Source organism: Aquarana catesbeiana, unplaced genomic scaffold (assembly GCF_042186555.1).
Source record: "Aquarana catesbeiana isolate 2022-GZ unplaced genomic scaffold, ASM4218655v1 unanchor233, whole genome shotgun sequence".
NCBI lineage: Eukaryota > Metazoa > Chordata > Amphibia > Anura > Ranidae > Aquarana > Aquarana catesbeiana.
The window spans coordinates 1,661,327-1,687,990 of NW_027362661.1; the positions used below are offsets into that span (position 1 = coordinate 1,661,327).

Consider the following 26,664-nt stretch of genomic DNA (forward strand, 5'->3'; position numbering starts at 1 on the left):
ATCTTCTGTTATAAATCAATGTTTGGTTTAAAATTGTTGGAAAAATTCATTTATGTTCTCTGATTTCTACTGTATTCATTTAACCACAAAGGAAATTAAAGGTTCTATTTATAAAAAAGCTGGAAGAATGTCTCATGCTTTTGCCCACCAAATAGGACAAATTCTTCTGTGATTTCCTATGATCATCAGATCCATCTAATGCCCATAATGTGGCATTTTTCGTGAAATACGTCAATCAGAAAGAATAGTGCAATACTATACTATGGACACTAGATGGAGCAAAAGATCATAGGAAAGTACTGTATGAAGTAAAATATACCCAACATTTGTCAAGACTAGATGATTTTTCTCACATTTGTACACAAATAATTTTAAAAATAGACCTCTGAGGGCCTGTTCCCACTGGTGCGATGTCCGAGATCAGATGTAATTCGTGCTGCACTGCAGTGCAAATCACATGCGATCTCTGTGCAATGCAATTTCAGCCATACATATAGTATGGCTGAAATTGCATCGCATTCGGACCAAACTCGCACAGGACCCTTCTTTTGGTCTGCAGCAGAATCAGATTGCATGGGTGTGAACACCCATGCGATCCGATTCCTGTCCAAATTTGCAGTTCCCACTGCGGTATGCAAACTAATTTTGGGATATCATGAACTTTCACTTGACACTCCCAGCAGTTCGCATAGGGCAGTGTGAACTGCCACTGGGAGACATGCGATGCGGGAACCCGCAGTGGATTTGCAGGTTTCCCACATTGCTGCAGTGTGAACCAAGTCTAAGTGTTTGTGAAAGCTTACACCACAAAATGTACTCAGCCAATGAAAGGGAATGACTCCATTTTTATTTTTCTACTGATATCAATGGGCAACACGGTACAACACTTCAACCATCTCTTTGGTGATCTCTGATCTCCTTATGAACCGTTTCTTACATGATGAAGATCAGCCATGGAGTATATCTGAGGTGTATATCAGGGTGTGCTTCTTCCCCACATGAGAGCTGTGATGTCCACCAACATTCATATAGAAGACATTTCCCACACTCAAGGCCCTAATACACCTCAAGGGTTGTGTGGGATCCCTGATGTACAGGAAGATAGGATTTCAGCGAGGAACAATTCCCTCACTCAGGACAGGAAAGTGGCTTCTCCCCCGTGTGAGATCTCTGATGTCTGTAAAGATTGGACTTCTGTGAAAAACATTTCCCACACTCAGGACAGGAATATGGCTTCTCCCCTGTGTGAGATCTCTGATGTCTGTAAAGATAGGACTTCACTGAAAAACATTTCCTGCACTCAGCACAGGGATATGGCTTTTCCCCCGTGTGAGATCTCTGATGTCTGACAAGTTCTGATTTTATTACAAAACATTTTCCGCACTCAGGACAGGAATATGGTTTCTCTCCTGTGTGAAATCTCTGATGTGTGTAAAGACTGGACTTCTGTGAAAAACATTTCCCACACTTGGCACAGGAATATGGCTTCTCCCCCGTGTGAGATCTCTGATGTCTGTAAAGATGGGACATCACTGAAAAACATTTCCTGCACTCAGGACAGGAATACGGCTTCTCCCCCGTGTGGGATCTCTGATGTATGTAAAGATGGGACTTCTGTGAAAAAAATTTCCCGCACTCAGCACAGGAATATGGCTTCTCCCCTGTGTGAGATCTCTGATGTCTGTAAAGATAGGACTTCACTGAAAAACATTTCCTGCACTCAGCACAGAAATATGGCTTTTCCCCCGTGTGAGATTTCTGATGTCTGACAAGTTCTGATTTTATTACAAAACATTTTCCGCACTCAAGACAGGAATATGGTTTCTCTCCTGTGTGAAATCTCTCATGTATGGAAAGACTGGACCTACATGAAAAACATTTCCCACACTCAGTACAGCAATACAGCTTCTCCCTCGTGTAAGACCTCTGATGTTTAACAAGATCTGCTTTTTGTATAGAACATTTCCCGAATTCATGACCAGAATATGGCTTCTTCCACGTGTGAGATCTCTGATGTGTGGAAAGACTGCTCTTCTGTGAAAAACATTTCCCGCACTCAGGACAGAAGTATGGCTTCTCCCCCGTGTGCAATCTCTGATGTATGTAAATATGAGACTTCTGTGAAAAACATTTCCCACATTCAGGACAGGAATACGGCTTCTCCCCCGTGTGGGATCTCAGATGTTTGGATAGATTGGACTTGTCTGAAAAACATTTCCCACACTCAGGACAGAAATACGGCTTCTCACCTGTGTGAAATCTTGTATGCACATTAAGATGGAATTTAGAATTGAAACCCTTCCCGCACTCAGTACAGGAAAACCTCTTATCTTTTGGAAGGACGGCACCATCCCTCACAGTCTGAGGTTCCTCAGGATAAGAGGAATACGATGGTCCATCTACACTGTGTGGTGCCAGATGGACATTTGAGGTAGCCGGGTTTTCTCCTGGACTATACTGTGTGATGTCCTCATCTTCTACTTCACAGTTTGGAAACAAAGTGAGACAATCCTCTGAGGTTTTCCTCATCTCCTGTCCATCTACTAAAATAGAAATAAAAAGATTATTACTAGACATGAGCAGATTGGTTCCCCTAAACCAGGGCTCCACCCTTATCAGGCAGCTTTGTCTCTGAGGATCTTACAATTCCACCCTCAAGGTAACTAGTAAATGGGTCCTCTGATCTCCTCCCAGTTCATTTATTCATGAACCTTAGTCAGCGTGAGGAAACAACGAGAACTGTCTTTTATAGGAGTGACAGTGATGAGGGGATTATAGGACGAGTGTCCCCACCCCCTCTATCACTCATTGCCATCTTCAAAAAACACAAGAAGTATGATTTAGGCTAGGTTTCCACTAGTGCGTCCCCAAAGTCGCGCGATTTTGCCGCGATTTTTTACCGCGATTTTACCGCGACTTTTTACCGCGATTTGAAGCAATGCCTGTATCTATAGACCTCAAGTCGCATCAAAGTGGGACCAAAGTAGTGCAGGGACTACTTTGAAGTCGCTGCGACTTGAAGTCGCACAGATATGAACGGTACTCATTGGAAATCATGGGAAACAATTTGTCATGCGACTTTTCAGTCCCAAGTCGCATGAAAAGTCGCACTAGTGGAAACAGAGCCTTAGTCATGAATAACAGCGGGGCTGAGCCCCACCAGAGGTGAGTGGGGATGGGGGGAGAACAACCAAGATGAAGACTGGACTTATCCAGAAGTCATTCAATATTGGGTTATTGACTCCTCCCTCATTATCACTTTCTGTTTAAGGTTCCAAAGTTTGAGGATGTTATCACATTATTACCAACATGTAAAAGACTGTGCTCAAATCAAATCATCAGATTTAAAATGTCCAGCTGGTAGAAAATGGGTGTAACAAAAGAGAATACATATTATGTTTATATATAGCAGTGGATGGAGGGGAGAGAGCAGAAGTCAGGACTATGTAATGTACACAATATTGTATAAGATACAGCAGATAGGATTATAAAGAATCAGAATGATGTAATGTACAACATAGAGTATATAGTGCAGGGGTCAGGAGTACGTAATGTACAATATAGAGTATATAGTGCAGGGGTCAGGACTCATATTATTGCCATTCAGGAATCAGTAGTAACTTAAATGTTTACTTACTTGATTTAAGTTGTAGGGGTCCCACACCGCTGCCTCCCATCTCCTGAGACTGTACTCAGTGACAAAACCCGCCTTACTCTAGGCCAATAAGAGACCAGGACAAGCAGAGGAATGTATTTAGTGATAATGACTGTATTGAGTTTGATATAAAATATAATTTTTTATTATAGGACTGGAACAGCATTCTGGTTTCACAGATAGAGAACTTCTGAAATGCTGTTGGATACAATGGGAGCGTAGATACCATTGTTGTATTCAATTGACAATTTGAACAGTCTATTGTCTCTATAGCTACAGTAAACAGGTAAGAGAGTGTTTCTCAAACTGAAGGCTACGGAGATGTCTGTTAGTCGGTTTGTTATGGTAAATAACCTGACATACATATAAAAAAAACTTATCATGCCTTAAACACGAGGGACTTCATCATGCATTAGAAGCAAGTACAGTCTGAGCGGGATTCGTGCCTCAGAATTTCAAGATGTCGGCCACGAACAGGCCTCAGACACAGGAAATACAGGGGACTTAGGTGAGCAGCCCAGCCACGGACCCTCTTCTCTTCAGCCCCCTAATGGAGACCTCTGCAAACATCCAACATGCTGGGGCTGCATCACCAGCATCCACAGAATCCCTCATAGGTCACACCATGGAAGATTACCTATTGTCCTCTATAGAGGAAAGTTCCTCACACAGAAGAGGGAGACCCATCCACCACCCTGACATGCCCACCAACATCTGCGAGTGTTCATAGGTCTGCGAGTACCTGTGTATTGTCTTGAGTATTAGTGTCAGGAAGCTAGTTGTTAGGTAATTTAGACAGGGTATAATCCCCAATCCTCATTAAATTTAATAGGTACGAGTGTGAAGAGGCGACTCTTTGTACATCTTGCGGCATGTATGCTTTCTTTGATCATCCGATCGAGGGTGAATACTGCTGTGCAAAATGTAAGCGCATTGTTTCCCTGGAAGCCCAGGTTCTGAATCTGGAGAAGCAACTGTCAGCACTGAGAAGTCCCTCCCATACTAAAGGAGAGCCAGGAACGTACACGGCAGGTGCTGGCAGGGGCCAGCACAGAGGCGGGTGGAGATAAAGAGGTGCAGGCACTAGCAAAGAGTAGATGGGTGACAGTCAGGATGGGTAGAGGGGGAAGTGCCAGGGAGGCCGATCCAGGGCTACAGCATCCCAAAAGGTACGCTCCATTGAGTGACATTGGTGAAACCAGTCAGGGACCAGCACTGCTGGAGCTGAGGGACTCTCCTAGCTGCCAGGGGAAGAACTCCTCCAGTGAGAGTGGGGGGGAAACGAAGGGAAAGGAAAGACAGATTCTGGTGGTAGGGGACTCAATTCTTAGAAGGACAGAGAGGGCAATCTGTAACAAAGACCTGAAGCGCCGAACAGTATGTTTTCTACCGGCGCTCGGGTTTGGCATATCACGGATCTGGTAGACAGATTACTGGGAGGGGCTGGGGAAGACCCGGCTGTCATGGTGCACGTTGGCACCAATGACAAAGTCAGAGGCAGATGGAGTGTCCTAAAGAACGATTTTAGGGACTTAGGAGCTAAATTGAGGAAAAGGACCTCCAAGGTAGTATTCTCAGGAATACTACCGGTACATCGAGCCACACCAGAAAGGCATAGGGAGATTAGGGAAGTAAACAAGTGGCTGAAGAGCTGGTGTAGTAAGGAGGGGTTTGGGTTCCTGGAGGACAGGGCCAACTCCTCAGTCGATAACCGGTACTATAGAAGGGACGGACTGCACCTAAATGAGGAGGGTGCAGATCAGCTGGGAATGAAGATGGGCAAAAACTTAGAGGGGTTTTTAAACTAGGTGATGGGGGGGAGGGTCCAGAGGTAGAGATAGTCAACGCGGAACATATTCCAGAGGGCAGTATTGGGGGCATTAGTGGTAGGTTGACCAAAGCACAAAAACCCAAGGTAAGTATAGTAGCAAGTCCTAGTTGCAATCTCGGGAACACCCAATACGAGGATAATATGTTGTACGAGAAGGATTTGGATTTTGTGGGAATTTCGGAGACATGGGTCAACAGCTCTCATGATTGGCTGGCAAACATTCAAGGGTATACCCTTTATCGCAAGGATAGAGAGGGTAAAAAAGGGGGAGGGGTATGCCTATATATCAAGAATAATGTACAAGTGAATGTGAGAGATGACATCACTAAGGGAGCTAGGGAGGAGGTGGAATCCTTATGGGTAGAGCTCCAACGGGATGAAGCTAAGGGGAAAATAATACTGGGAGTACGCTATAGGCCCCCTAACCTGAGCGAGGAAGTGGAGACAGATCTCCTATCACAATTTGGATTAGCAGCAAGGATGGGAGGTGTTATCATAATGGGGGATTTTAATTATCCAGACATAGACTGGGCGGAGGGAACCGCGCATTCATCTAAGGCTCGCCAGTTCCTTAATGTCTTGCAGGACAATTTTTTGGGTCAGATGGTAGACGCACCAACTAGAAATAAAGCATTACTGGATCTACTAATTACCAACAATACAGACCTGATCACGGATGTGGAAATACGGGGCAATTTAGGTAACAGCGATCACAGGTCAATTAGTTTCAGTATAAATCACACAAATAGGAAACATAAAGGGAATACAAAGACACTGAATTTTAAAAGAGCCAACTTCCCTAAACTAAGAACCTTACTAGAAGGCATAAAATGGGATAAAATCTTAGGAACAAAGAACACGGAGGAGAGATGGGTTTGCTTTAAGAGCATATTAAATAAGGGCATGAGCCAATGCATCCCATTGGGTAATAAATTTAAAAGAGCGAACAAAAGTCCTGGATGGCTTAACTCCAATGTAAAAATGTATAAAAGCAAAGGAGAAGGCCTTCAAAAAATACAAGGTTGAGGGATCATCATCAGCATTCAGACTTTTTAAAGAATGCAACAAGAAATGTAAGGGTGCAATAAGGATGGCTAAGATAGAACATGAAAGACACATAGCGGAGGAGAGCAAAAAAAATCCCAAGAAAGTATGTAAACAGTAAAAAAGGAGGACAGACAATATTGTTCCAATAAAAAATGAGGAAGGACATCTGGATACAAAGGATGGTGGAGATTGCAAAAACTATTGAATTTATTCTTCTCCTCAGTCTTCACGAGGGAATCGGGGGGCTTCAGTAACCAAAACTGTAGTGTTTATCCTCAGGACACATCACAGGAAGCACCTCCATGGTTAACAGAGGACAGAATTAAAATTAGACTTAAGAAACTTAACATTAATAAATCCCCGGGACCAGATGGCTTGCACCCAAGGGTACTTGGGGAACTCAGTCAAGTGATTGCCAGACCGTTGTTCCAAATTTTTACAGACAGTCTACTGATTGGAATGGTACCAGCTGATTGGAGAAAAGCCAATGTAGCACCAATATTTAAAAAGGGCCCAAAATACATCCCTGGGAATTACAGACCAGTTAGCCTAACATCAATAGTATGTAAACTCTTGGCGGGTATGATAAGGGACTATATACAAGATTTTAGTAATGAGAACGGTATCATTAGCAGTAATCAGCATGGATTCATGAAGAATCATTCTTGCCAAACCAATCTACTAACCTTCTATGAGGAGGTGAGTTGCCAGCTAGATAAAGGAACGTGGTGTATCTTGATTTTACAAAACCATTTGACACAGTTCCCCATAAACGTTTACTGTACAAAATAAGGTCCGTTGGCATGGACCATAGGGTGAGTACATGGATTGAAAACTGGCTACAAGGGCGAGTTCAGAGGGTGGTGATAAATGGGGAGTACTCGGAATGGTCAGGGGTGGGTAGTGGGGTCCCCCAGGGTTCTGTGCTGGGACCAATCCTATTTAATTTGTTCATAAACGACCTGGAGGATGGGATAAACAGTTCAATCTCTGTATTTGCAGACGATACTAAGCTAAGCAGGGCAATAACTTCTCCGCAGGATGTGGAAACCTTGCAAAAAGATCTGAACAAATTAATGGATATCCCACAGGAGGGCATTGTTAATTATCTGTCCTCATCCCTACAACGCTGTTACAGCCTGACTCATTCACCTGCACTGTCAATTATCTAGTGAATGCACCGGGTGTGCTACATGCTGGAATATCTATGCTTTTTTAATAGGCAAGTGCATCAATACAAGTATTTTATTGCTGCCCTTGGCAAATGTGTTGTTCAGCAGTGCAATATACTTCCCTCTATATCAGATAGCCAAGGATGATCTGTCCATGAATTGGTCTTTGTTAAATGGGGATATGTGGCACAATTAGCATACAATAAGCCTCGTAAGGGACAAGTATTGCTTTGTGTCTTAATTACTCACTCACAGACCATCATGGCTTCCATATATTGAAGTATTTATATTCAATGTATAGTGTGGTTAGTTTTCACCATTGCAGAGGCATCCTGTGTGTCCATCTTTAAAGTGACAACGTTGTCTCTTTATTTTTAACCAATTTTATGGTGTTTAGAGGGGTGGTTTACACTGCTCCTGTTTAAATATGGGTTTTTGTTAGATTTTTTACTATTAAAGATTTATTCAGCAATTAAATACCATGGTTTGGTCCTCCTTACAACTTCTTGTCCCTTCCCCGCCTGTTTCCTAATCTTTTGTTAAAGTAGCACAGTTGTGGAGGTCCCCCGTCCACATGGACGAATTGGTCTTTTTTGCTTGACACTGTCAGTATTTTGAGATCCATCTTTTATGCTCTTTTTTGAAACTGTCTATTGGCAAGGGATCAGGATTTTGGATAAATGTTTTAAAATCAGAGTTACCCGAAAATATTCTTGTATGTACTTCAAGGTCAGTCTATTCAGACTGAACGAGGTACATTCACATTCGGGTATCCTGATAAAGCGTATCTGGTTATGGTAGTGTTGGCTGTGGTCAGAGGTCATGCAAGATGGACCCCTGTCTACATTCCTCCACCAGAGAAGCCAGTCTGTCTCAAGCAGTACAGACTTCCTGTAGCCCACAAAGAAATTGGGGAGACTATTCAAGAACTGTTGAGAATAGGGATCCTTAGACCTGCTGTAAGTCCTTTCTGGTACTCGGTGTTCCCAGTAACTAAACGTGATGGGACATATAGAATGACTGCGGATTACAGAGGTCTAAACAAATTGGTTCCTCCATTGAAGTCAGCTGTACCTGATATGATCTCAATCATTGAGAAAATGGCTAAAGAGGCAGGAGAATATGCTGTGATAGACATTAATGGTTTATTTTCTATTTTGATAGACCCAGGATGTCAGAATCAGTTTGCCTTTGTGTGCGACGGCCGCCAGTACACTTTCACCGTGCTTCCTGAAGACTATGTTCATTCTCCAAAGATTTGTCACGGACTAATTACCCGAGATTTAAGTACCCTGAATTTGAAAGTCGCTGTGTTTCACAACATTGATGACATCATGATCTCTGGAACAAAAGAAGATGTAGCTGAAGCACTGCACCTGCTGATACAGCACATGGAGAACAGTGGCTGGGCTATCAACAGAGATAAAGTCCAACGACCTGCCACAGAGATGAAGTTCCTGGGAATGATGTGGACTGGGCCTCAAAGGAAAATTCCAGTTGTGCAAACTATCCAGGCACCGTTGCCCCCTACTAACAAAAATGAGGCACAGAAGTTCATTGGAGTTTTGGGATTCTGGAGATCGTTCATCCCACATCTTGGACCGATTCTGAGGCCTATATACAATGTCACAAGGAAAAAGACTGAGTTCTCATTGGTTTCAGAGCAGAAGACCACATTCCTTGCTGCTAAAGAAGCCATTTTGCAGCATCAGGGATTGGGACCTGTGAGACAAGGAATACCATTTCAGCTGGATGTAGTGGAGCAGGATGGTACCATATCTTGGAGTCTGTGGCAGCCAAATGAAAAGAAAGGACTGAGAGCAATACCCATTGGATTTTGGTCCAAACAACTGACAGGGGCACAGAAGAGATACACGCCCCTAGATAGGTACCTGTTTGGGGCCTACACAGCACTTCAACATTTAGAGACCGTTACAGGAAAGGACACAGTCATCATCCATACTACAATGCCAATAGCAGGATGGGTGAGAGATAATGGACTGACCACTAGGGCAGATGTAGCCCAGAACCAGACACTGATGAAATGGAAGTGGTAACTTCAAGAAAGAGGGGGTATTGCAGCTGGGGATGACAGAGACATTTCAAAAAAGTTGGCAGTCATCTCCCATTCAAGAGGCTCCCCCCTTTGAGTCTCTGTCAGAAGACATGAAAGACGTGAGGTTCACTGATGGTTCAGCCATAATTGCCTCGTCCGGGCGTAAATGGACAGCAGCAGCAGCCTACAACCCAAGTACAGACACAGTCCTGTAGGAGACTGGAATTAGAGGGTCCAGTTAGTATGCAGAGTTGAAAACTGTAGAGATGACTCTTCAGGAGGATCCTTCTTCCCATGTCACTATCTAGACTGACAGCTGGACGGTCTTTAAAGGACTGACAACTTGGATGCCCACGCAGAAGTCCAATGAATCGATGATTCATGGAAAGGTGGTGTGGGGAGGCAAGAAAGTCTGGGACTACATCTGGAAGGAAGCTCACTCCCGCATCATAAAAGTGGGGCATGTTGATGCACATGTGCCCCTGATCCTAGACTTTGAGAACTAGAACAGAGTGGCAGATGAAATTGCCAAAGTGAAGGCAGTTGTGCCAATTGATCCTGTATTGATGAACTTGGCCAACTGGGCCCAGAAGCAATCTGGACATTTGGGACAGAAAGCAACAAATGAATGGGCACAGCAGAGAGGATTGCCTATATGCATGGACATGATAAAGACTGTAATAGGGAACTGTACATTGTGTGGAGAAGTGCGACAATGACCATTGCAAAAGTACTCCACTGGGTCGATTAAGAGGGGAGAGAGGCCTGCAGAGATCTGGCTGATTGACTTCATCTGTCTCCTGCCCCAAGGAAAGAATGGACTGAGATATTGTTGTACTGCAGTGGACACCTATTCAGGACTTTTGCTTGTTCATCCTTGCAAACGTACAGATCAAGCTGCAACGCTTCAACTGCTCCAGAAACTTGTCATTGCTTATAGCTGTCCCAAACAAGTCCAAAGTGATAATGGCTCACACTTCACCGGATCAACAGTACAGCAGTGGGTCAAAGATTCTGGAGTGTACTGGTTGTGCCACATCCCATACCAACCACAGGCAGCTGGTTTGATTGAAAGATACAACGTGCTATTGAAGGACCAGATACCCAAGTTTACACCTACACATACACTAAGGGGGTGGGATTGGGTCCTCACACAGGCAGTCATGTTGTTAAATTCTAGGCCAAAAGCCAAAAGCACACCATATGAGAGGATGGTGAGGGCTGGGGTGCAGAGTTCAATATTTACAAGGTTCCTGAAAGAACAGCCGGTTACCAGCTCTATAGAAGGGACAGACTGCACCTAAATGAGGAAGGTGCAGATCTGCTGGGAGTGAAGATGGCCAAAAAGTTAAAGAGACTTTTAAACTAGGAGAAGGGGGAGGGTCCAGAGGTAGAGCTAGTCAGCGCAGTACATATTCCAGAGGGTAGTATTGGGGGCATTAGTGGTAGGTTGACTAAAGCACCTAAACCCAAGGTAAGTATAGTAACAAGACCTTGCAACCCCAGAGCACCTAATGAGGAGATAGTATGCAACCGGTCTAAACTACGTGGAATGTTCACCAATGCCAGGAGTCTGGCGGACAAGATGGGAGTACTAGAGCTACTGTTGTTCGAGGAGGATTTAGATTTTAGGATTTAGCTCTCATGATTGGCTGCCAACCATTTAAGGGTATTCCTTATATTGCAGGGATAGAGAGGGTAAAAAGGGGGAGGGGTATGCCTGCATATCAAAAATGATGTAGAAGTGAATGTGAGAGACGACATCACTAAGGGAACTAGGGAGGAGGTAGAATTCTTATTAGTAGAGCTACAAAGGGAGGAAACGAAGGGGAAAATTATACTGGGAGTATGCTATAGGCCCCCTAACCAGAGGGAGGAGGCAGAAGCGGATCTCCTATCACAATTTGGATTAGCGGCAAGAATAGGAAGTGTCTTTTTAATGGGGGATTTTAATTATCCAGACAGACTGGGTGGAAGGAACTGCCCATTCATCTAAGGCTCGCTAGTTCCTAAATGTATTGCAGGACAATTTCATGGGTGAGTTGGTAAATGCACCAACAAGAAACAAAGTGTTACTAGACCTACTGATTACCAACAATACAGACCTGATCACGGATGTGGAAATACGGGCCAATTTAGGAAACAGCGATCACAGGTCAATTCGTTTTAGTATAAATCACACAAATAGGAAACATAAGGGGAATTTCAAAGACACTGAATTTCAAAAGAGCCAACTTCCCTAAACTACGATCCTTGGATAGAATCTAAGGCTACTTTCACACTGGGATGTTGGAAGCGTATTTTTAGTGTACTACTTTACTGTAGTTTTTGCAGAGGTTTTCAGCTGCTAGCGGGGTGCTATTAACCCCCGCTTGCGGCCGAAAAAGGGTTATAACCGCCCACAAAATCGCCGCAAAGCGGTGCTGCAGCGGCACTTTGCCGCCGGTTCGGTGGCGCTGCCCATTGATTTCAATGGGCAGGGGCGCTTTAGGAACGCTGCAAAGATGAGGCTTGGGATTTTGCATGGAGTGAGAGGAAAGGCTCTTTACAGGTGCTATTCAGGTGCTATTTTTAGTGCTATAGCGCCTGTAAAGCGCCTCAGTGTGAAAGCAGCCTTGGGAACAAAGAACACTGATGAAAAATGGGTATGCTTTAAGAGCATATTAAATAAGAGCATTAGCCAGTGCATCCCAATGGGAAATAAATTTAAAAGAGCCAATAAAAGTCCTGGGTGGCTTAACTCCAACGTAAAAATGCATATAAAAACAAAGGAGAAGGCATTCAAAAAAATACAAGGCTATTCCAGCATTCCAACTTTACAAAGAATGCAACAAGAATATATTGTCCAATCATATTGGTCACATAAAGAATGATGAAGGAAATCTGGTTACTAAGGATGGAGAGATGGCTAAGGTATTGAATTCATTCTTCTCCTCAGTCTTCACGAGGGAAACGGAGGGCTTTAGTAACCAAAACTGCAATGTTTATCCTCATGACACATCACAGGAAGCACTCTCATGGCTAACAGAGGACAGAATTAGAAAAAGACTTAAAAAACGTAACATTAATAAGTCACCGGGACCAGACGGCTTGCACCCGAGGGTCCTTAAGGAACTAAGTCAAGTAATTGCCAGACCATTGGTCCTAATTTTTACGAACAGTCTACTGACTGGAATGGTACCAGCTGATTGGAGAAAGCCAATGTAGCACCAATATTTAAAAAAGGGCCAAGATACATCTCTGGGAATTACAAACCAGGTAGCCTAACATGAATTGTATGCAAGCTCTTAAAGGGGATGATGAGGGACTATATACAAGATTTTAGTAATGACAGTGGTATCATTAGCAGTAATCAGCATGGATTCATGACGAATCGTTCTTGCCAAACCAATCTATTAACCTTCTATGAGGAGGTGAGCTGCCATCCAGATAAAGGAAGGCCCGTAGATGTTCTGTATTTTGCTAAAGCAATTGATACAGTTCCCCATAAATGTTTACTGTACAAAGTAAGGTCCATGGACCATAGGGTGAGAGCATTGATGGAAAAGTAGCTACAGGGGCAAGTTCAGAGGGTAGTGATAAATGGGGAGTACTCAGAATGGTCAGGTGTGGAAAGTGGGGTCCCCCAGAGTTCTGTGTTGGGACGATCCTATTTATTTATTCATAAACGACCTTGAGAATGGGATGAACAGCTTAATCTCTGTATTTGTGGATGATACTAAGCAAAGCAGGGCAATAACTTCTCTGCAGGACGTGGAAACCTTGGAAAAAAATTTGAACAAATTAATGGGCTAGGCAACTACATGGCAAATGATGTTTAATGTAGAAAAATGTAAAATAATGCATTTGGGTGGCAAAAATATGAATGCAATCTATACACTAGGGGGAGAACCTCTGGGGGAATCTAGGATTCTCTACAAGACTCTACAAGACTCTGGCCCCGCCGCACCTGGAGTATGCTGTCCAGTTCTGGGCACCAGTCCCCAGGAAGGATGTGCTGGAACTGGAGAGAGTCCAGAGACTCTCTGGAGAGGAGACGCTTGAGAGGGGATATGATTTCAATGTACAAATACCATACTGGTGGCCCCACAATAGGGATAGGGAATGTAATAAGACACGTGGCCATTCACTAAAATTAGTACAAAAGCAGTTTAACCTTAAACACTTCAGCCCAGGAAGATTTTACCCCCTTCCTGACCAGAGCACTTTTCACAATTTGGCACTGCGTCACTTTAACTGACAATTGTGTGGTCATGCAATGCTTACCCAAACGAAATTTGCGTCCTTTTTTTCCAACAAATAGGGCTTTCTTTTGGTGGTTTTTGATCATCTCTGCGTTTTTGATTTTTTGCGCTATAAACAAAAAAGAGCATAAATTTTGAAATAAAAACAATATTTTTTACTTTTTGCTATAATAAATATCCCCTAAATTAAAAAAAAAAATCTTCATCAGTTTAGGCCAATATATATATTCTTCTACATATTTTTGGTAAAAAAAAAAATCCGCAATAAGCGTATATTGATTGGTTTGCGCAAAAGTTATAGCATTTACAAACTATGGGAAAGATTTATAGCATTTTTATTGTTTTATTTTTTTTTTACTAGTAATGGCGGTGATTGTTAGCGGTACTGCGACATTGTGATGGACAGATTGGACACTTTTGACTCTTTTTTTGGGACCATTGACAATTATACAGCGATCAGTGCTATTAAAATGCACTGAATACTGTGTAAATGTCACTGGCAGGGAAAGGGGTTAACACAAGGGGGCGATCAAGGGGTTAACTGTGTGTTCCCCCACTGTGTTCTAACTGTGTGGGGATGGGGGTGACTAGGAGAGGAGACATATTGTTTTTCCTACTTAGTAGAAACAAATTATATGTTTCCTCTTCCCTGACAGCACAGGGATTTGTGTGTTTACACACACAAATCCCTGTGCTTGTGCTCATGCACGCGATCATTCGTGGCCGGCGGCGATCATGCCCGCCCGCCATGTGCATCGGGTCTCAACTGAGGTGCAGTGGGTGCGCGCCCCCTGGTGGCCAAAAAAGGGTAGGACATAACCGTACAGGATTTCGCCCAGGGGAGCCATTCTGCCACAGTATATCTGCGTGAGCCTGTCGGGAACCGGTTAAATTGCGTAGAGGGTTCTTTACTGTAAGAGCGGTTAGGATGTGAAATTCTCTTCCACAAGCAGTGGTTTCAGCAGGGAGCATTAATAATTGTCAAAAAACTATTAGATAAGCACCTGAACGACCACAACATACAGGGATATACAATGTAATACTGACATAAAATCACACACATAGGTTGGACTTGATGAACTTGTGTCTTTATTCAACCTCGCCTACTATGTAACTATGTAACAGGGCTTAACAGGTACCATGTTACTGCTTCCCATGATATAGAAACCAAGAGTGACGTATTTGAAGCTGAAGATTATCTATGGAATCTGCCAGGAAGGTTTGAAGTTATATTTGCATTGGCAGATGAGCTTTAGGATAGTGGCTGGGACTCTGTTTGGTTAGTGGATACTTCTCAGCCAGAGTGAAAAGTGAGGCTGTATAACATCAAACCTTCCAAAATAAACAGCTCGTGATCTTCTGGGAAATATCAGTATATTTCCTCTCCTCCGTATTATTGTTCTTTGGGAGGGTCAGAAGTGGATACAGGCAGGTGGCAAAGTGTTGGTCAGAGATCCAGGCAAGAAGCTAGTTAGAGGGGAGATTGTAGCTTAAGGGCCGGGGTCTACTGTTTATGTATTATTAGAAGGAACAGATAATCCGCTTTGTTTTCCACTCCACAGGCTATCTCCGATTTCAACCATAGGAATACCAGAGAAAAGTGGTTACATAATGGACAGAATGATGGAAGGCCACAAGACCTGTGGACAGCAAGGCCTATGATGTATTACAAGCCTGGACTTGTTTTAAAGAGCTTTAGAATAGACTTTCTAATGATCTTTTAGCCAAAGACTGAAACACCTTCTCAGTGGCAGAAATATGGAAGAGGTTTAAATTCAAGGAAAATTAATGTTTAGTATGAGTTTTCTTAGTAATGAAGTGATTTTTCTGTGTGCAATTTGATAGGGGAAAAAAATCAAGGGCGGAATGTGTTGCATTTGATATGAAATATTATTTTTTATTCAGCATTCTGGTTTCACAGACACATAACTTCTCAAACAAATGCTGTTGTATACAATGGGAACGTGGCTACCATTGTTATATTCAACTGACAGTTTTAACAGTCTATTGTCTCTATAGCTACAGTAAACAGGTAAGAGAGTGTTTCTCAAACTGAAGCTACAGAGATGTCTGTTAGTCGGTTGTTATGGTAAATAACCTGACATATAAAAGGAGTTGTCAGGCATAAACACGAGGGACTTCATCATGCATTAGAACCAAGGACAGCCTGAAAGAATAGAAGACTTGCATCATGCTTTAAGACCAGAAGAAAGACTCTGTAATCAGCCAAGAAGAAAGATACCGGATTTCCAAAGCAACTGCTTAAGAAGTCTGAGTCCTAATTGTCAATGGAGATCATGAACATACAGTAACCAGCGTTAAAAGTGGTTGTAAACCCTCATAGTTTTTCACCATAATGCATGAAGGTGAAAAACCTTCTGTAGTGCTGCAGCCCCCGTTTTATTTATCTGAATGCTGTCATCCTCTGTCCGGGAACGAGCAAACCATCTCTAGCTGGTGTCTCGTGTCCTGATTGGATAGATTGATAGCAGCGCAGCCATTGGCTCCCGCTGCTGTCAATCAAATCCAATTACACGGCGCTGGGGGGCGGGGCCAAGTCCTGCATTCTGTGTGAATGGACACAGATGTGGGACTCGGGAGCGCTCCCACACAGGTGTCCACCAAGGAGAGCGCTTCTCCAACGTGGACACTCAATGCGGGGAGCAGCCACCAGCACTGCTGAGGGACCCCCGAAGAGGAGGACCAGGGCCACTCTGTGCAAAATGAACTGCACAGTGGAGGTAAGTATGACATGTTTGTTATTTAAAAAAACAAAACAAGGGTTTACAACCCCTTTAAGTAACTTTTAAGCGTATTTCTACTCTTACAGACCATAGTTTCTGTTTATTTGCTAGGCATCTTGCTATAGATATGTCAGTCTTGATTTTTATTCCAAATATTGAAATAGTTTTGTATGTACAGCATTTTTATTCAGTAAAAGCACATTTACACACTACAGAGGTCTCAGCTTCCTTGCTTATACCGTAAAGTAACCTTGCTAGATAGATGCAAGCAAAACAATGACCCACCTGTGCTGATCTCTGTAAGAGTGTCCTCCTCTATCAATGTCTCCGTTATTTTATCCTCCTCCATAGACTGCTGATCATCCCTCACATACCTCTCTTCTTCTGCTTTACCCCCAACTTTAGAATCTCTCAGGTTTCCACTCTGAATATATAATAAAAATTACATCAATGGTCACAGTGCAGATAATGTACAGATCTTAATGATACTATCAGTGATGGTTCCTCATCTACCTGATAATGTTTTGCATAGTTATGATCTTCCTGTGTGGAATCCCAGGAATACAGAGGAAGGGGACTTCTCTCTGGTGGGTTCCCATTACTGGATCCATCTGTAGGAAACACACACACTGACTGAATACATTGTTTCTATGTGTTAATCAGATGATGGGGGATCTAGATGGACCCTCCGTACTGCCTCCTCTCTCCTTTACAATATAGTCTCCTCTTACCTGGCGATGTGAGGGGTGGCTGATTCTCCATCATGACATCCTTGTAACGATCCTTGTGTCCTTCTAAATACTCCCACTCCTCCGTGGAGAAATCAGTGACATCCTGACACCTTGTAGGAAGCTGACACACAAAATGATACAGTCACCATCCAGACACATCCCTTGTCTGTTACTGGATAATGTCCCAGAATTCCCAGCACCGCTCACCTCTCCTGTCAGCAGCTCCATCATCTTCTTGGTGACTTCTAGAATCTTCTGCATGTTGTATCTCAGGTTTTAGGGAGTCACATGGAGGCACTGTGATAGTCATATGATCACCTGACTTCAGAAGAGGAAATCTCTGTATTGAGGAACAAATAGGAATATCATGTTAGAATCCCAGAATCCTCCTCACTTATCCAGTCAGGTCTGTGTTATATTAATATAGATAAGAGTGATGTCATGTGACCTCCCAGAATCCTCCTCACCTCTCCGGTCAGCAGGTAGATGATCTCCAGGGTGAGGTTTAGTATCTTCTCAATCATGTGGCTCCGGTCCTCCTCCATCCTCATTGCTGCCATCATTTGATCTATACAGGTCTCTTTGTAGATGGATAACTTTGGGAAATGAAAGTAAGAATTATTTGGATGTTATTGGTCACACAATAATAGGATGTGGATGTGAGGGGGTAATAAGAGGGTTGCTGTACATTTAACAATGACTGCCCCCATTCATTTGTACTGTTTAGTGTTTGCTAGGTCTTCAATGTTACTGGACCCTCTTGTTCTGCCAGATTAGAAATTCCATTTTCTCTGTTGGGTTTCTTTTTTCTTTTTTAAACTCCCTTCTGCGAAAAAGTTTTTTTTTCAATTTCATTATTGATTTTTTTTATATCCAATATATCAAAAAATAAAAAAAAATTCAGTCACAATCACATTTTACATATATTATAACCCACCCCCTCCCTATCCTCTCTCATCCTACCTTTTATTCCTTGCCGTCTCCCGTTTCTCCCTGCCTCTCCCCTTCTTCTGCTACCATCACTTTTACATATCTCCTTGTCTGCTTGAACTCTGTCCAAACTTTCCACTTATTTTCAAATCCCTCCATTCCCTCCTCTCCGCTACATCTTAAGTTCTCCATGTTATATATTTCTTTTATTTTTTTACACCAACTCCCCATCGTGGGGCTTTCCATCTCCTGCCACTGTCGAGGTATTAGACTTTTGGCTGCGTTCATTATATGGGGCACCAATGTTCTCATATATTGTTTGAATTGTTTTGTTGGCATTTTGACCCCATGGAGCATACGCCTCCAAGGTTCCTCTGGCATCTTTTTGTTAGTAATCTCCTTTATTAGCTGCAACACCTCTTTCCAATATTTTTAAATTTTTAGGCATGTCCACCATATGTGGGCCATAGTTCCCGCAGCGTTGCACCCGTGCCAGCAAAGCCGTGATACCCCATTTTGGTATTCATGTGCGTTATCTGGCGTTATATACCAACGTGATAGACATTTGTAATTCATTTCTATAGTGTTACTATGTATTCCCATGCAATGTACCATCTTCAATATTTTCCCTAGATGTTGATCTTTCTCTCGCTTTCCAAATTCTTCTTCCCATTTTACTATGAACGACAGTATTTCCGGGCCCTTCATTCCCATGAGTACTTTATATATCCCTGAGATCCCGTTCTTTGTGCTTGCTGCTGAGCATAAACGCTCAAATGGCAGAAGATTCTCCCCAAATCTTATTGGTTGTGGCAGTATTTTTGTGTTTTAGTTCCTGTGGTGTGTATATTGTCCCTTTATCCATTATATCTTTCAATTGTGCATTTCCTTTTTTTATCCATTCCCGAACAGTTTCCCTTTCCCTGGTGAAAAATTGAAAGTGAAAAAGTTTCTCTTAACGTTATTAGAGGTGAATTGAATTCCCATTTTTCCTGTGGGTGCATAAAATCCCATATTATACGTACTTTCTGTGTTATATCATGTGTATTCTCACTCAGTTCTCTAAATTGTGATGGTATCCATATAATCTTCGACAATGCTGCATTACTAATCGTGTTTTCCAATTTAACCCATTTTTTTCCCCCGTTATTTTTTTACCCATTCTAACACCCGTGACAATAATATTGCGTTGTAGTAATTTTTGAGATCTGGTACCCCCAGTCCCCCTTGCGTTACCATTTTAATAATATTTATTCTTCCTATCCAGGAGAGATACCTTGTTGCAGTTTTTTATTTAGTTCTATTTTTATTTCCTTCAGTAGCGGGATGAAATTTATTTGGTATATTGTCTCTATGGATGGTGTTATTTTTAAATCTAGATATTTTATTTCTGTTTTTCTCCATGTAAATAGGAACTCTTGTAAAAACTGCTCCTCCTGTTTCCTCAAGTTAATATTCAGGATCTCTGATTTAGAGGGGTTAATTTTAAGGTTTGATATTTCTCTATAGGATTTTAATACCTTCATTAGGTTGGCCAGAGTTACCCTAGGCCTGGTTACCTAGAACACTATATCATTGGCATATGCCGCTGTTTTGTGTTCTTCATCCCCTATCTTAACCCCCCTTATCTGGGTTCTTTCTAATCCCTGCCAAAAGCGGTTCCAGTAATAATACAAACAATTGGGGGGACAAGGGGCACCCCTGTCTCATTCCATTATACATCTCAAAGGGCATTGATGATGTCCCATTAATCTTTACCCTAGCTGTAGGATGGTTATATAATGCTTTGATCCAATGGGTCATCTTTGGGCCTACTTCCATTACCTCCAAGGTATTCATCATAAATCTCCAGTCTACCCTGTCAAATGCTTTTTCGGCGTCTATTGAAAGAAGTAGTCCTGGGGATTTACAAGAAGTAGTCCTGGGGATTTACCTTCTTTAATTTTCTGCAATAGCAACAAGGTTCTTACCCCATTGCCTCTCCCTTCCCTTCCTGGGATAAATCCGACTTGGTCTGCATGTACCAATTTATTCATTACAGCTTTCATCCTACTAGATAATACCTTGGCAAATAATTTTGTATCTGCATTCAATAGGGTCTATAACTTGAGCATAGGGTGATATCTTTTACTTCCTTTGGGATTACGGTAATTGCAGCTGTTAAAGCTTCTCTTCTCATCTCCCAACTTGTTCCTATCCCATTCATATAGGAGCATAATTTGGGGATCAGGGTTTCCTTAAACTTTTTATAATAATATGTCGTAAAACCATCTGGGCCTGGGCTATTCCTGGATGCTGAATTTTTTAGGGCTCGAGTAATCTCTTCTTCAGTTATAGGTTCTTCTAGGGTGCCTAGTTAATGAATGAGTGACTTGTATAGCGCTATCTATGTGAACAGATTCGCCTCAGGGCGCTTTTTGCCGCCAGTGTCCATCTGCAGTATAGCGCGGTCCTTTTACCCCATTGGGTCCCGACGCGCTTACAAACACATACACATACAACATACACATATTTGGCCTACCAGCATGTCTTTGGAGTGTGGGAGGAAACCCATGCAGGCACAGGGAGAACATGCAAACTCCAGGCAGATGGTGTCATGGTCGGGATTTGAACCAGCAACCCTATTGCTGCTAGGTGAAAGTGCTAACCACTACACCACTGTGCTGCCCCTTCTGGAATCTTATTTAGTCTCACCTCCTTAAAAGAGTCTTTTGTTTTTTCTAGCCTCTCCTATTTCTCCTTCTGTTTTACTCAATACAGTCTGCATAGTATTTCTGGAATACTGCTATTTCTGTTGTTGTATATGCCATTTCCCCAGTGCTATTTTGTATTTTCTATATATAGTTTGCAGTTTTTTCTTTTTTAATATTTTAGCCAAATACTTCCCTGTCTTGTTCCCCCATTGTTACCTCTCCTTCTTAATTCTATTAAAGATCTTTCGTGTTTCCTGTTCCATTAATTCTTTTAATTCATCCCTTTTTAGAATAACAGCATGATATACTTCCTGTTCACCTCTTTTTTTTCTAACTCATAGATTTCATTCGTTAGTACCATTTTTCTCATTCTCTCCTTCTCTCATTCTCTCCTTTTTTTTTCTGCTCCCATGGCTGAATACCTCTTATGTAGGCCTTATGGGCCTCCCACAACGTGACTTCTGTTATTTCTCCAGTATCATTTATTTTGAAGTATTGCTCTAATTCTTTTTTTACCTGCCCTCGGCTTCTTTATCTTGGATTAGTTCTTCATTTAGTCTCCATATATTTGCCCTATTTTGGACCCCGGATATGTTCACTTTCATAGTCACCGGGGCATGGTCTGAAAGAGTTGTAACTTCAATGTTTGTACTAATCACTGACTCCAATAACCTATGTTTGATCATTAAATAATAAATTCTTGAGTACGTCCCATGCACAGGGAAGTGAAATATGTAATCTCGTATTTTAGAATGTTGTATTCTCAATACATCCATCAATTGATTTAAGGGTGCCCCTGAGCCCGCTCGGCTCCCCATGTCCCGTTTTCTGTTTTTTACTTTGTTTCTTTTCCTTCCACTCCCCTCCCCCCTCCCCCTGCCAGTCCAGTCCCCTCTTCTCCATTATTGTTCTTCTTTGTTGATGCTTTCTTCTTCTTTGAGACCAGGTACCATTGTTGTTCCTCGCTATTTGTTGTTTTCTCTTGTGTTTCCCACCAGCCAGGGATCTCCAATATTGGCATATCCATTTTTTTGCAAAATCTTTCCATTTCTCTTGGAAACCTTAATACTGCTGAGCGGCCCTCCTTTCGCCCTATTAGGCAAGCTGGGAAGCCGCAAGAGTACTGGATATTATAGGTCCTCATTTGTTCCAATAAGGGTTTAAGTACTCTTCTCATTGCCAGAGTTTCTAAAGCCAGGTCTGGGAAAATATTAATACAGTTTCTTCATACTTTACAGGGTGTTTGGCTTTTAAACCTTCTCATATCTGGTCTTCATCTTTATAGTTACGGAATCTTGCGATCACGTCTCTCAGGGTTTCTCCAGCCATATCTGCAGGTTTTCTAATTCTGTGTATTCTTTCAAACTGTATTTTTTCTGTTGTTGATCTTCCCAGCAATGAGCCAAATACTTTATCTATTTTATCTTAAATCTTCTTCCTGCATTTCAGGTAGGCCCCGGATTCTTAGATTTTTCCTTCTATTGCGGTTTTCCTGATCTTCGACTTTATACATCATATTCCTCTGCTCTCTCTGTATCCTCTTCATCTGTTCTTTAAGTTCTTTTATTTCTACTGCTTGTATATCCAGTTTTTCTTCTGTTTCTTCCACTCTTTTTAATATTTGGTTTAAATCTCCATGTAAGGTTGCCATATCTCCTTTTAAGGATTGTTCCAGTCTTAAAAGCATCTCTGCCATTTCGCCTTTAGTTGGGAGTTTGCTTTTTGTTCTTAGATCTCCTTCATTATCTTCCTCCTGCTCTTTATTTACATTCATAGAGCCATTTGCTCCCATGGATTGTCTACTTTGCCCATTTTTAAGAGTTCCCTCTGTTTATTTGCTCTTTGTCCCCAGTTGTTTTCCATGGCTTTTCTTGACCCTTCTTGTGTCATGTACTTCTTTTATTGTGCCGGGGTTAGCATTTACTTTAGGGGGTTCGCTCCTGCTCCTCTGACTGGTTTACCTCTCATATTGTTCTGTGTTGGGGGGTATTCTACGTTGGGAGGATTCTGTATGTACTGTCTGCGATATCAGGTATTACCGTTCTCTGGTCTTCTAGTACCTTCAGTGGCTTAAAAAAGTACTTTGAGGAAAAAGTACCCTCTTCATTTCTCCAGTGTAAGGTTTTATGGTCGCTGATCAGACCGGTGCCGCTGCCTGAATACTGAATCTTTTTACATATATTTTCGGTTAAATAACCACAAGCAATGTATTTACAAGCTGAGGCTCAGTGCTTACTTGTTTGTGTCTCAGACTTTCTTCCAACTTCTCCTTCTTCTTCTTACTTAATTCTGGTATATATATATATATATATATATATATATATACTGTATATTTTTTTTTCCCCCAAGGTCTCTGACGTCCCTCACACAATATTTATCTCAAGTCAATATCACAGTTAAGACTTTCTTACTTCCTTACTGTCCACACAGTCCTCAAGCCCCTCCTCTTTCGCTTTTCTTTTTCCTGATGCAGATGCAACGGGTATATGGGGGGCATATAAGGGAAATTTGCGGGGGGAGGGCAAAACTAGGGAGTCTGTTCAATCCATTCAATTTTTATGGTGTCCTCTGGCCGAGCCTCCTTAGCCTCTTTCACAGTCTCTCTCACAGACTGCCTCTTGGTAGCAACCAGGCATAATTTTGGGGGTATACCACAATTCAAGCATGTATACACAGAAAGCAAGCTTGACTCACCCCTCTTGCAGTTCAGTCTCGCTGGTACCGGGTTCAGGGCTTGCTGCCAAAATCGGAGTGTATCTTCCAGTGGGTTGTCCGCTTGTTCCACCTGTTCGGCTTGTGAAGAGGCTAGGGCCAGAGGCCCGGACTTAGAGCCAGTGGCTGGGGTCCTGAGGTTGTAGCTAGGGACCAGAGGCCATGCTGGAAGCCGGTTGCCAAGGTCCTAGTGTTGTAACTAGGGACCAGAGGCCGTGCTGAGAGCCAGTGTCCGGGGGCTGGGGATCAAGGTTGGGAACCAGCCCTCTGCTAGGGCCACTGAGCATCTCCCAGGTTGAGCCTGTGCTTGTTCATTCCCCTTACCGCCACCACCAGGAGCCACGCGCCCCTCTCCTCACTCTCGGCATCTCTTTCCCCCAGCTCTGAGACCTCTCTGGATTCCCCTGCACTCTCCACGCTGCCTTTTTACTTCCGCCTTCCAGGCTAGCACTTCCTCCTCTCTCACCATCCTGCTGACTCGACACCTGCACCCCACTGCTCGCAGTCCATCCCCCATGCCAATTCTCAGGGGCTTCAGGCGTAAGGTCCGCCATCCTTTACCAAGGGGGGCCGCCAGACACAGGAGCTCCAGGGGGTGTGGCGGTTACCTGAGGATCCCAGGCAGCTTAGCTTGTTAGCCGCAGGGGCCTCACGGCTCAGCATCGGCACCTGACTGCCGCCATCACCAGGCTCCTCCCTCCTCGTTCCAATCACAGCCGGTCACAAATGTAAAGAAACCACAGATAACTGTCTTTTACCAGGTTCTCCTCCTCACACACCGATCCAGTGTGAGGAGATCACGGGAATAGCGAGTTACAGATTACTGTATGTACTACTGTGCCCAGATTGCCCCCCCTGAATAAAGAGGACCCATCAGCATCCCATCTGTGTACCTGTCTGTGAGCTCATCTGAGTACCTGTCATCCCATCAGAGTACCTGTCATCCCATCAGAGTACCTGACATCCCATGACATCCTGAGTACCTGTCATCCCGTCTGTGTACCTGAAATCAGGAGTACCTGTCCCGTGAGCCCATAACGTGTACCTGTCCCATGAATTCATCAGAGTACCTGTCCCATGAGTTCATCAGAGTATCTGTCTGTGTAGCCAATTACTACTTACGTGCAGCCCATCACTACCTGTTGTGCAGCCCATCACTACCTGCCATGCAGCCCATCAGTGTCACCTGTCATACAGCCACCATGTCCAAAAAAGTATACACTCCAAAAGAGGCATATCAATTCCCAAGCCTGACTGATCAGAGCAGCGGGGTGCTCTCACCGCCCAGTTACAGTTCCGATTCCAGTTTGGAATACGAGCCCGGTCAGCTACCAGCAGCGCCAGACACCCCAATGGCCGATTAGCAAATGCCAACGGCGCTAGACCCCAGGAGGAAACGCCCAGTACAAGCGCTGGAATTTCACACCAAAGAATTAGGGCCCAAACACATCTTCAACACCAGGGTGGATTTGATTTAAATCAAGTCAATTTAAATCATAAATTTTGAAAGAGGAACTGTTATTTCTGTCCTGCAGTGGCTCCTCCTCTGACTCACCAACAGTTCCATTCACTTTAATAGGACGGCTGGTGATGTGGCAGTGACACAACAAGGTGAGGGATGTGGCGGCAGCAGGTGAGTGGATGCCCGCTAACAGGCGCTGCCATGATGGGTCTGAAGTCGCAGGTGCTCTTTAAATATAAGGACTTATTCTTGCTGTTAGTTAGAATCTTTAATATTTGCAAACAAAATGAAGGTTTTTTTTATTTAGAATAATAAGCTGTCAGGTTAGTAAAACAGCGATATCAGAACTGATTCAATCATACAGTTTGTAGTGTACATATATTTGCAAAACAATGGGATAAAGGAATATTCCTGAACGTTGTTTTATCTCATGGTTACTGTAAAATTATGCAAATGCATCAATGCAGTGCATGTTATCTCAGCTTGCACAGCTTGGATTCATTAAATGAGTTTACCAAAAAATTTAAATATTGTAGAATATACAGAGTCATGCTACATAACTAAGCTCCATTTCATGCTGAATAAACTAAATTATTAATGTATCCCAAATAGAAAACTATTTTTAGATAGATTTTTACTCCAAAAGTATTTTATTCAAATAAATTTGATAAAAATAAAAAAAAATTTAATCAAAAAAATCAGATTTAAATAAAAAAAATCAGATTTTTTTTTTTTTAAATAATCGATTTTTATCCATCCTGCCCAACACCTTCCTAAAATGTATTGAAGACATTGTCACTGCCCTGATCTATCAACAAGGATCCCCCCCTCCAGAAAGCATTCGCTCCAATTGTGTCAGCAGACTGCATGAGCGCCATTTTCCTGACTATATTCCACCATCAGACACCGGAAGAAGATGCCCAAAAAAATGTCGGGTGTGCACTGCTTTCCATGTAAACTGACCCTGGCCTGTTTATCGACTATGCCTCTGCCTGCCGTCTGCATTCTTTATCCGCCATGTTTCTGGCTTTTAATGTGAACTGACCCTGGATTTTATCGACTATGCCTCTGCCTACCGCCTATTTCTGCACTGACATTGGCCTGTTGACCATGTTTTTGCCTGCCCCTTGGACTGATCTTTCACCCTGCTACACAGGGGTCTCCCATATGTGAGGGGCTCCAGAAGAGTGTTCTGAGTTGAGAAAAAACATTTTTGGTTTTCTCTTTATTTTGTAATTCCCAGAACAGGGTCTGGAGTCCAGAGGCTTCAAAGCGATTTGGGTGGGAGAAGCCTCTACCCCTGTCCCCATTCTTTCCTGACTGAGGCCCTAAGCTTGATGGTGCTGCCTGCTGCCTGGACTAATACATTGGCTGTGCTGATCATATC

At 42.9% G+C, this 26,664-nt stretch overlaps 2 protein-coding genes across 2 annotated transcripts in view; both read right to left on the reverse strand.

Moving 5' to 3' along the window:
- The window catches only part of LOC141121836 (uncharacterized), a 963,509-nt gene that overhangs the window by 419,800 nt on the left and 517,045 nt on the right, over window positions 1-26,664 (reverse strand). The gene's annotated exons all lie outside the window — the stretch shown is intronic.
- The window catches only part of LOC141121820 (uncharacterized), a 28,623-nt gene continuing 2,802 nt past the window's right edge, over window positions 844-26,664 (reverse strand). Inside the window, 8 exon segments of the mRNA XM_073611535.1 lie at window positions 844-2,631; window positions 13,900-14,114; window positions 17,035-17,173; window positions 17,263-17,360; window positions 17,481-17,601; window positions 17,688-17,744; window positions 17,746-17,820; window positions 17,948-18,076. Of these exon segments, the coding sequence (XP_073467636.1) occupies window positions 1,129-2,631; window positions 13,900-14,114; window positions 17,035-17,173; window positions 17,263-17,360; window positions 17,481-17,601; window positions 17,688-17,744; window positions 17,746-17,820; window positions 17,948-18,043 (2,304 nt within the window). The 5' untranslated portion in view covers window positions 18,044-18,076 and the 3' untranslated portion in view covers window positions 844-1,128.